Source organism: Melanotaenia boesemani, chromosome 2, assembly GCF_017639745.1.
Source record: "Melanotaenia boesemani isolate fMelBoe1 chromosome 2, fMelBoe1.pri, whole genome shotgun sequence".
In the NCBI taxonomy this organism is placed as follows: Eukaryota; Metazoa; Chordata; class Actinopteri; order Atheriniformes; family Melanotaeniidae; genus Melanotaenia; species Melanotaenia boesemani.
This window is the reverse complement of record NC_055683.1, coordinates 6,134,543-6,146,109: the sequence shown is the minus strand read 5'-3', so window position 1 is coordinate 6,146,109 and position 11,567 is coordinate 6,134,543. Positions and strand designations below refer to the sequence as shown.

At 38.1% G+C, this 11,567-nt stretch overlaps 2 protein-coding genes across 3 annotated transcripts in view; one reads left to right on the top strand and one right to left on the bottom strand.

Annotated features, from left to right (window-relative positions):
• The window catches only part of baiap2l2a (BAR/IMD domain containing adaptor protein 2 like 2a), a 17,286-nt gene extending 8,249 nt beyond the window's left edge, over positions 1-9,037 (top strand). Inside the window, exons 10-15 of the mRNA XM_042009686.1 lie at positions 225-294; positions 969-1,176; positions 2,314-2,379; positions 3,201-3,393; positions 7,751-7,791; positions 8,190-9,037. Coding sequence (XP_041865620.1) covers positions 225-294; positions 969-1,176; positions 2,314-2,379; positions 3,201-3,393; positions 7,751-7,791; positions 8,190-8,271 — 660 coding nt within the window. The 3' untranslated portion in view covers positions 8,272-9,037. The remainder of the gene's footprint in view (positions 1-224; positions 295-968; positions 1,177-2,313; positions 2,380-3,200; positions 3,394-7,750; positions 7,792-8,189) is intronic.
• Positions 9,038-9,692: 655 nt separating this feature from the next.
• pvalb6 (parvalbumin 6) overlaps positions 9,693-11,567 on the bottom strand; it is a 48,581-nt gene continuing 46,706 nt past the window's right edge. For both annotated transcript variants that reach the window (XM_042009563.1, XM_042009555.1), the window contains exons 3-5: positions 11,362-11,494; positions 10,687-10,796; positions 9,693-10,407 (exon numbers count right to left, since the gene is read on the bottom strand). In XM_042009563.1, coding sequence (XP_041865497.1) covers positions 10,382-10,407; positions 10,687-10,796; positions 11,362-11,494 — 269 coding nt within the window. In that variant the 3' untranslated portion in view covers positions 9,693-10,381. The remainder of the gene's footprint in view (positions 10,408-10,686; positions 10,797-11,361; positions 11,495-11,567) is intronic.

Genomic DNA, 11,567 nt, shown 5'->3' with positions numbered 1-11,567 from the left:
GCTGCATATTGTAAATACTCATCCAGTTCTTAAGGGAAAGTCTAGTCTAGTTTTGACTCAGAATAACTCCAAATGCTGTTTGTGGCTGAAAATACCTTCAGCTTTGACACTATAACTAAATGACTGATCAAAGATTGCTTGTTTTTCCTATTGTGAGTTAAATGTTTCCATTAATATTTCATTGACAACTACAGCAATTACTGTCTGGGCCTGTGTTTTTATAGGTGGGAATAAGGGAGGAGGAATTTAGAAGGAACCGAGAGGAGGTGCCCCTTGGAAACATACCATCAAGGGGTGAGTAGCCATGAAGGTGTTTAAGCTCTCAAACAGAATGTGATAGTTTTATTATCCGATTTTTTAGTTTAATTTTAGTTTTAAGTGACTGTGTTCCTGTTATATTAATTTCTGTGTGTAAATTGCTTCCAGTCTATTAGAGGTCTGTTGAAGCTCTTTTAGTCTTAGTCCTTTATGTATCTTTCTCTCCATCTTGATAATTTTGCAAATCATGTGTTTATTACATCCTGCTTTCTACTTCCTCTGCCGACAGTCTGTCTGATCATTTGGCCTGCTTATCTAGAGTAAAAATAGCTCAGTAAAGACGTACCAACAACAGACTATAAGCGGTCATGACAGTATTAAACAGTCCTCCCCCATTACGGTCAACTTTTTCTCCCTGTGAAACACTGAAAACAGCAGGCTTGTTCTGTAGATGCCAAACTGGTATGCACTGGAGAGAAAACAATAGTATCTCATTCAGTATAATCAAATGAGCTCCATCCCCTGGTGCTGAAACAGAACATAAGTCAGATATTTAGCAGTCTGCTCTGAGTCATTATTGAAAGAGTTGTAATGAATAATAATGAGCTACAATTTAATCAAGCTAAATATAAAATAATTTAAAAGTCAATTTTAGTCATTTCTGTTTTAAATAAATCATTTGTCAGCTAACTCATGCTTGGTTCTTCCAGCCCCGTCTCCGCAGGGAAGCATTTCTCGCTTCTCAGTGGACTCGGTGGGAGTTGGCAGTAGAGGAAAATCAGTGAGGGCCAAACTGGCGCACCAGCCCGCTGACTCCAACCCCACCTTACTGCCCTTTAACAGGGGACAGATAATCACTGTGCTGGACCCACGGGCCAGGAACGGCTGGCTGTATGGACGTGCTGACAGCAGCTCACGGTGAGAGATGTCCAGCTGTGACTGTGTGTGTCTGTGTGTGTGCATGCACATGTATGTGGATATAACTGTTCACGGACAACTCCCAATTCTCATGTAATGAAGTCATGAAAAAATAAAAAATAAAAAATTAAATACACTCCCCATCAATTTTCTGGTTTTATGTATCAGGGTATAATTAGAGGAAAAAGAAAATCTTGTCCTTACCAGGTCTTAATTAATTAAATAAAATAAATTAAATTACTAGGAAATGAGATTCCGTAGGATCATTGCTGATGTCTTTCCTCCTTGGCATTGTGTTCACACTACTACTCGCCTTCTTAATTTGAATGAAATCAACCAGGGTGTCCTTAGTTTTGGTTCCCACATTGCTTATAATTGTAACATGTCATCTTTAGCTGTTCATCTAACATTGTATTTATAATGTTTTAAGACGAGGAAAAAACACATTATTTTTACCAAGTCCGGATACAAAAGTCCTTCCTTTTTCACATGTCTCCTTATGTGGCGCCACCTAACAAAGGTTTATTCTGCATCTGCCTTGCCTCCAGTCTTTTCTCTTCAGCCAGTAAAGCCAGTGTGACACTGATTCTTATAATGTTTTCTCACTTTCCTTTGATGAATCGGCCATGGTGCACATTCAAAATGGCCACGGCGTTGATACCCAGTTGCTGGCGTGTGCTGTAAAGTAAAGCGCAGCTGTCATGTAATGCCTGGGCTGGAACAAAAAGTAGTAAAGTGCTGTTTCTCTCAGCTATGGGATGCTGCAGGGCAATGACGTTTACAGGAATGTGCATCATGAATGTTATTTAATGTTATTGTCCTGGGTTTCTATTAAGTTCAACATATTGTATTTGTATGAGTTACAAACATATTCTAATTCTGTCTTGCTTTCTTTCTTTCTTTCTTTCTTTCTTTCTTTTTTTTTTTTGTAGAAAGCACTCAGACAATTTATAGAACCAACTATTTGTTGGTGGAAAACAGTATAGGTTAGAAGAAGCAACAACCCTTGTTCATTATGAACAAATGAATGGACATTGATCTTTTCCCCGACTTTCACCCAGTTTGAAAAGCCTTTTATAAACATAAACATCATCCCCACTGTGTTCATCTTCTTTTGCTTGTCTCCTTTGTTTTCAGTCCTGGATGGTTTCCAGCCTCCTTTGTGGAAGCGGTGGATGATCCTCCAGGCTCACCCAGCACCCGGTAAACATCCAATCAACTGGATCCAGCAAGAATAATTGTTAATCAACATCTTGTCACAATAAGTGTTGATTTTATTTTCCTAGAAATAGACAGATCCTCTCTCCTCTGAAAGTAATTTAAACCATCAATAATTTAGGAGAAAATTAAAGAATAAACTTACTGCCTAACGTTTGCCTTAATATTGAATATTGTGTGCCGTTGCCCAAAGGCTGTCCCCATTTTTTGGGGCTAATAGTTTTAAAAGAGGGTCAGCATGAAACTCGGACCAGAAATGATAAAATGAACTACTTAAGGTATTTAGGTGGCCCATAGCTACGAGGGAAACTATTACGACCTGCTAAACTAAAACTTTTTCGCAGTAACTGTGAATACAAGCACAGCAAAGTGTCTACAACAGTGAAATGAATCAATGTGTCTGAATGTGTGGACAAAAGAGTGAAAGATTAATGTAAAGTACAGGCCAGTACTTTATAGTAATGGTGGGATCTGGAGGCTCTGTTCTGCTGTGGGAGGTGTTTTTAGTATACTTCACTTCTTAAACTTCACTTCTCAATAACAGATAAAATGACAAATTAGGTATTATCTTTATGAAGAAGGATGTTCCAGTCCTCTATCATAAAACAAGAAACTTTCATTTCTTACCCATCTATCTAATGTGAAATCTCGTGTGGATGAGAATTGAAACAAGCTCTATTTTAACTGTATTTGCTTAATTTGTGTGATTAAAAGATATACGATTTAATGTCCTTTAAGCCTGAACATAGAAGAGTAGGGGTTGATGAGTAAAACATCTGAAGTTTATTTCTTTGTATCATTTTTAGTCATTCAACTCTCCGAAGCAGCAGCAGCATGAGCAGCCTGCTGGACCAACCAGCAAAAAGCAGCCAAGCAGTAGCCCCACCCCCTCCACCACCTCCACCACCGCCTCAGTCTTTATCCTCAAGTAAACCTTCGGAGAATCGGTCAGTTGCAAAGACTGCTGATAAAAGGACTGAGTCCTATTCAGAGAACCCGGTAAGCAAGTCAATGACTCACCTCTTTCTCAAAATTAGTACAAGGGGAAAAGCTAGAGCCCTGAAAAGGTTGAGAAATATTGGCATCCAGCCTGGCTGTATGTTTATTTGTAGTCATACTCTTAGTGTTTATTTATTTATTTATTTATTGTCATACAGTGATGTTGGAGAACATTATAGAACATTTTCATTGTCATCTCTGGTCTCCTGTCTGTGGTGCTGAAGAAGCAAACAGCTGTACTAAGCTTCCCAGCTGTACTGGGACGCTCAGTTGCAGTTTTGTTGTGGGCCTAAAGGATTCCCTCATTGATGAATACTCATTGTATACTTTATTATAGACCAACCCTGGTCCTCTAGTCCCACTATTCTGTAGTGTTAGATGTTTCCCTGAAGGAAAACACCTGATTTAAATTAAATGGTTCTCTGACAAGCTCTGTACAAGTCTGCTAATGAGCCTATTATTTCAGAAGGTGTGATGATGCAGGGAAAAATCAAAAGTTTGCAGGACAGTGGGCCATGAGGACCAGAGTTGGGGACACCTGTTATAAACTATACTTACTTCTAAAACCCTTATGAAAGACTCATGTAATTCACATTGTATAATAATGTCAAGTCTTAAGAAAAAGGGGGAAAATGGTCATGGATACCGAAAGCTCTTTCAAACAAATAAGTTATTAATTTGTCAAAACTAAATGTTTTAATCTCACTTTTGTTAAACTTTCAACTTCCTGCACAGTCCCGCTAAATAGCCATTTAATTTCTAGCTATACTGCTTTATAGAGCAAAATCTCCAGTGACTATAATGAATCTAATTTAAAATTTCAGGAAGTAAACACCTGGCTGAGCCAACACTTGGTTTGGGTCTGTAAGCCCAAAACTATGGTATCACATCACTATTTCAAGTAACTATTGTCACTTTAATATTAACTCTTGTCTCAACTATTTGTTTTTTTATCATAATTGCCCCAAAGAAATGGGAAAGAAAAATGCAAATACACATTGTTAGAGGGATATCTAACCACAAATGAAGCCATTAACTATTAAGCACCCTTTTAGAAATGTAGGGCGGTGTACTGTTTTTGGATTATACATTTCTTTTCTTGACATTTGTAGAACTGTAAATCACATGAACTCAGCTCAGCTTTCTTTATAAAGCTTTTTTTCAGCAGGTGTGCAAACCAAAGTTCTTGACAGAGCAATAACGTGAAAAGATCCAAAGATGTAAATGGAAATACAACAACATGTAATTTATTCTTTCTAACTATGAAGACTAAAAAAAGCAATTTTCAAATAATAGTAAAATGTTAACATAAATATATTTTTAGCAGAGATGTGGTGCCTAAACTTGCAACTGGTTTCACAGTAGGGAAGCCTTAAAACTAAAAACTCTTTCCCCCATTGAGTCCCAGAAATTCTGTGAATAGCAGTTAGGCCTGCTGTTTAGGAGTGAAGACGTATTGTCGGGTGATAGGAAATAATGAGATTTTTAAGATAATCAGGCTTTTAAGATAACACAAAGCTTGACCATTAGAGGCCATTAGAGCCTTTGTATGTGATCGGATGTATTTTTAATTCCATTCCAAGTTTTACAGGATGCTAACAGAGGCTAAACATGATCATGAAAGACCTGATCTCTCTTGGTGAAGTTCTTCACTGCACTTGCAGCACCATTGATCAACGTAAAGGGTTTTAAAGATATAACTCCCAGCTAAAATGGCATTGCATTTAGATCTCATAGATGCATGGATTAGTAGAACAAAGGAGTCCATCATAAAAACCTGTTTAATATTAGATTTAAAAGACAAGTCCTGTTAAGAATGGCAATGAGGTCATTCACAGCAGCACAGGAGGCAGCACCATATAGAGTAGCTTTAAGGTTGGACATTGAATCTTTGAGATCTTTAGGGCTACAAACAATTAATTCTACTTTGGCCAAATTCAAAAGGAGAAAATGGATGATTATCTAGACCTGTATGTTTCCAAGTGAATTCTTAACTTAAACTGATTACTTTTCTCAGTTTCATATGTAGGTAGAGTTGAGTGTCATCAGCGTAACTTTTCATGTTTCCTGATGATAATTCTGATCGGCAGCATGAATTAAAATTTGTACCAGTCTAGAAAAATAAGGATACCTTTCACTAATACTGGTATGAGGAGAGAACATATTATTTAATTGTACAAACTGGGATCTACTAAATGAATATGACTCCGGCCAATCTAATGCAGCAAATTCTTCTGCACCAAGCCCTTAATTTAGACTGAGACAACAGATATAAGCTTTTTTTCTGCAAATCAATATTGAACTGTCATAAGATGGCATTTTAAATCATTTCTGAGGTAAAAAATAAAGTTAGATATAGGTTTGATGTAGGTTTGTAATTGGCTATAATATCAGAAATGAAGAAGTGAAGGGGTGTCGGAAGAGGTGAAGTTGGTAAAAGCTGATATCCAGTTGATATGTGGATATTTGCCCATTTATCCAGCAGGGGCACTGTGGCAAGGTGCTGTTCTCAATGACACCACACCCTTCTTTCTGGTGGATGCAAGGAGGAAGCTCCAGCTGCTGATGTGAGCGTGGAGGTTGTGTGCACGTTTTTGTGGGTGTGATTTTTCTTTTTTTCTTTCTTTCTTTTTTTTTCTTTTTTGAGACTCAACACTTCTTTGAAGTTCTTTTGACCTTAAAGGTCTTGTTCCCAGAGTGATGTTGAGTGAAAATACTGGCAATGTCTCTTTTGTCTCCCACTGGTGCTATTCAATCATATCAAGAAATGACTTGAAAACTACAGACAGACATAAAGGGTGACCAATAGTTCTGATTTATGAAGAAAAAAAAATCACGAATTTGTGACATATGAGTTTTGTGCCCAACAGCAACGATATGTAAAAAAAAACTTCACATTTTTTTTATTTCATGTCCAAGAAAACAGGAAATTTATTAAAATGTGTAAATATATATAAGGCAAAAATGACAATGACAAGCTTCAAAGTCAATATTTTGTATGAGCACATTTATTCATCAGCACAGCCGGAACCTTCTTAGACAAACTCTCATGTAAAGTCTATTAGTAGACTTTTAGAATAATTCTCCAGGCTTCTTTGAGGACTTTCCAAAGCTATTCTTTGGATGTTTTTTTGCCCTTTGTTCTGTTCTCTGCCAAAATGATCCCACACTGTTTTATCAATGTTGAGGTGTGGGCTCTGGGGATGATACGTCACTACATTATAGCAACTTATTCCACCTCAGCATTGCACAGCAGCCAGAGTTGATCCCTGCTGCTATAAGGCAGAGGCAGGATACACCCTTGACAGGTTGCCAGGCCATCACCGGATCAATCCATAACAGCTGTTTCCACCAATTTTCAAGTCAGTTCATATGTGATTTTATTTCCCCTAAAAACGGCTTCTTTACAGCCACTTTTCCATGGAGACCATTTTTGATTAGGCTATGGTGAGCAGTATGGATCAGCTGAAGATGCATCTCTCAGATCCTTTCAAGATTTTTTCTTATTACTTAAGGACATGACTTCTTCTATTTCCTCCCCACTTGTCTAGTCTCCTCAACTGTTTTAACAACACTCTGCACACCATTCTGAGTAATACCAAAGGGAACAAATTATGTCTGTCTGCAACAGGCTGCTGATAACGAAGCATCTAAAGAAACTATTTAAAACTGGTTCTTTGCAAAGTTGTCTGTTTTGTGTAGATACAGCATTGAGTCATCAATTGAGTTAGCTTTCGTCTTGTGTTTGAATGATTCATAGGTCAGTTATAAGTGACTTCACAAGCAAAACCACTTTCCTCTGAATAGGACCAGGTGCAAGCACTAGACTGAATATAAATTAAAAAGAGGCCAATGTGCAAAGAAAAACTTTCAGAAAGTCTGGAGACCTATTGCTCAAAACCAGTTTAAAGTCTGGCTGCTTGGAAATGAAATATAAAGAAATGAAGGCTGGCTCCCAGTATTGTATTTATGATCAAGTTATCTGTGTTTGAGTAAATGTAAACATTATACTGATGTTTTCATTAGAAAAAGAGTGTTTTAAATCTTTCATCAAGGCTTTTTGTTTCTACCTTTGTGGATTTTTTCTAAGATATCTGTGTGTGTTCTTGCTCTTTTTTCCATTTCAAGAGAAAAAAGTGTTTTTATCTTTTTTATTTGTGTCAATGTGACACAAAGTAAAATGTGTGCATGTTTGACAGTTTAGCAAATTAATGAGCAACTTGCAGGAAAACCGATTGAAAGCAAAAGGCTGAGCGGGCCGGTCCATGCTAAGCCTCCCTTAGTGCATGTTTCCACGTTTTGTGTTCCATATTGGCCCTCCCTTAACCTCCGATCAATTTTCCTCCTCTTCTTTCAGCAGAAATCAAAAGCACACGGACGACCAGAGCTCTTCCCAAGGTAGGAATAATGTAGCTGCAGCCACTCTCACTCTCTTCTAGAGCTAATGATATTTTTTGAAGTCTATCATGAACCCATTAAATCTGAAGGGCAGTGACCAAAATGGCACAAAATAACTTCCTTTCCATTAGAGTTTGAAGTGCATGTTGAAACGATTTCAGTTATGGGCGTTTAGGAAGCGTGACTATCACCCTCACTTCAGGTGAACAGTTGACTGGATGATATTTGGTACAGTTTGAAGTGCACGGATCATATCTGTGCTTATAACCATGTACTGCTGGCCTCAAAAACACTATTAAGGTCAAGGCATCTTCTCATGTTGTCTGTCTTTTTCCTCTTTCCCCCCCCCAACATTTATTGCATTGTTCCTTCTCACCCTCCTCAATTTTATTTTGCAGGGGCACCAATCCATTTGCTACAGTTAAGCTGAAGCCAACAACCACCAATGACAGATCGGCCCCTCGTCTACATCGACGATGACATGTCAGCGCTGAAACAAATGTTTTCATTTATCCTGGCAGTTCTTGACCTTGGAAGTATAAGTTTATTATAAGTGGGGTTGTTGTCGGTGCATCTGCCACATTGCCTCTCTGTGTTAACACTTACAAACAGGACACGTTTGAGAATCCTGCTACACCACTTTGCATCATCTAAATTTTTGTTGCATTATAAACTCTTTGCAAAATAGTGAGAACCATTCAAAAATATTTTTATGTGTTATAATATTAGTCTTATGAGATCTGAAGTCCTCATTCTTTTATGTGATATTTGATATACTTCCTCTGCAAAGCTTCTGAACATCTTTAGATCTATAATGAACAGGCATCAGAAATGATTTGATATGCACCAAAATCTATTTTCCAGTAGTCTGTGGTCTCGTGTAACACTCAGGGTTGGATACTCAGTTTATTGTAACTGAGTTAATCATCTTTTTTAATGTTTTTATATTGTATCTCTATCATTTGTATTCACATGTTCTTCATGTGGTATTATGTCTGTTGCTAAATATTAATTGCACTGCAAATGTACTTTTGAAAATGGCTTGTAGAAAATGATCATATAACCTCAGGCAGGAAATATTTTATAAGATTAGGATATTATTTTTCAGGCAGGAATGTAATGAATGATACAATGTATTAAAGGATAATGTCGCACCATCTTTATAGCTTTTTATTGTTGCTTTAGGGAATCTGCAGCTCGTCTTTCATCTTTGTAAATAAATAAAACCTGTTCATTTGTGTTTAGCTCATGGTTTTAAAAAGATGCCATCTCCTCTTCCCAAATATCCTTTCTTTTAAATCTTTTGTCCTCCTGATGAAATGTAGGGAGTTCTTTTTTAACTTGCTGAATAAAGCGAAGCTTCAGATGTGTGTTTATTTGCTCAGGCAGTAAAATGTCCTACTAAAAAAGATCGAGATTCCTCTGTTGCCTGTTTGGGTCCTCCGCTGGGGATATTTAACCTAAATTGAACCTTGGTGTGAATCCAATTCTGCTAATGGCTTGACAGCAGCACTTCTGAGTACAGACTCTCATTTCAGCTGAGATGATGTGGCCTTTCTCCCGTTTCTTCCCTCAGTGACTGGATGTTCATAATGTGTCTTGCTGCACAAATTCCTCTGTAATCTGTTGTAAATAATCCACATTTAGGTGACTTGTCATCCTCACCAAACTGCACCAATGGCATAATATTAATAAACACTAATAAATAGCAGCGAGGGATAATATGGACACCATAATAGAAAAAAAGCTTTATAAACCTCTATATGTGCTTTAGCTGATGTGCTTGATAAGATAAATGACAGCCAAACAGAAAAAGAGGAGAAAGAAAAAAGGAAACGAGCTACATCAGATAAGAGAATTAATCACAGAATAAACAAAGGTTAAAAAAAAAGACATCAGGGTTTTGTTTTTGACCCATTAAATTAATTTTATTTTATTCGTTCACAGCTTGACTTCTTTCTTCTTTTGCTATTTTTTACAACAGCTTGTTACCAGAGGAGAAAGTGATGGGCAGTGGATAGATAGATGGATGGGGATGGGCATGAGGATGAGGGCGTGAGAGATAGAGGAGGAGCGGGTGCAGGAGGTGTGACTGAGGTGGAGGTGAAATTATAAGTAAGAGGACAGAAAAAGGAAGAAAAACAGCTGGAACATGAAAGGAAGAACCGGCAAAGGAAAACAAAGACATCAGAAAAATGGAAAAGCTGCAAACACAGAGAGAAACATTTTCTGTAAATATCTATTTTATGCTTTAAAATGTGGCTTGTATTCTATCTATATGTAAACACAAAGAAGAACCGTTTGTATAAAAAGGATAAATGAAATAGGATGAATACTGCTATGGTGGTGGTGGTGGTGGTGGAGGGGGTGAGGGGGGCTGCAAACAGCCTACTTCACTGCAGAATTGCATGTCGTGAAGACAGCAGTGGGGGAGAAGTGGAGGACGGGAGGGATCGTAGCAGGAATTGGCTTTAGTCTTGTGGGAGGGGGGCTGGGGTGTAGGTGCTGGCAAGGTGGAGGAAAGAGTGAAGAGGGGCTTTAGGATGTGCATGTGGGTGGGAGGTGATCCTTCAGTGTGGTAGGGGACTTTTTATTCTTTCACTAGGGCAGCAAATTCTGAAAGAGAAGAGAAAAAAACAAAAGATGTCAGGATCTTGGAGATTTTTTCATCAGCGTAGTGAATTAAAGATGAATTCGTCAAACCCAACCAGTTGTGATAATGTAACGAGCAGCTACAGGGCTGCTGCATGCCCCTTAGCTTTCGTGATACTAGAGCTTAATCAAACACATCTGCCTTTGTCTGTTTACATTTCATTTCTACATTCGTGCTGCTTGGTTTTTCTCCAGAGACTCCATCAAACGCTACCAGCAATGTAACTACATGTTTGTGTTTACCATCGACTCCAATCTTGCCGTCTCCATCCTTGTCGGCTGCTTTTAAAAATGCTTTGGTTTCTTTGTCTGTCAGGTCCCTGCCATCTTTGGCAAAGCCCTTCAGGACGAACCTAGCCGGAGCAAACAGAGTGAGTTGTGTTAGGAAAACATTCTGTGTCAGCCGTTGTGGAATTTATGGGTTTAATTCGCTTGGCTTCTGTTCACATGTGAAGCATGATCTGAAATGTTCTGTAGGAAATTTAAAAAAAAAGAAAAGAAATGTGATTGAATTGACTGAATTGAAGTGAATAAACAAAGAGGGTTAGTGTCACCAGAGTGACGGGATAGGCTGTGTTTCTAATAAAAGAAGTAGTTGCCTTAAATGGAAACAAACCTTAATTATAATACTTTCATCTTAGCATATCATGGATATTATACAGCATTATATTATATCTGTAAAGACATCCAGTCATGTGAGTTCATTCTTTACCAGTTCAGACTGGAAACAATCCACATATTTAAATTTTTTCCAAGTCAGATTAGATTGTTTCCACGAGCCTAACAAGCTAAACAGTTTCAAATCTACATGTCCAGTTGTTTTTGTTTACTGCTTCTGTTCACCTTATTCACAACCTCTAGAAACGTCTCAAAAACAAACATGGACTCGCAGCAGCTGTTCACTTGTGTTTGTCTCACTTGAGCTCTTCCTCCTCTATGAAGCCGCTGTTGTCGGCGTCCAGCACCGTGAAGACCTTCTTCACATCCTCACAAGACTTGGACTTCAGACCCACCATCTCAAAAAACTTCTTATGGTCAAAAGAGTCAGCAACTGTTTGCACACACACACACACACACATAGAGACAAGAACAAAGACATGCAGATGTGAAGAGCCATAACAGTG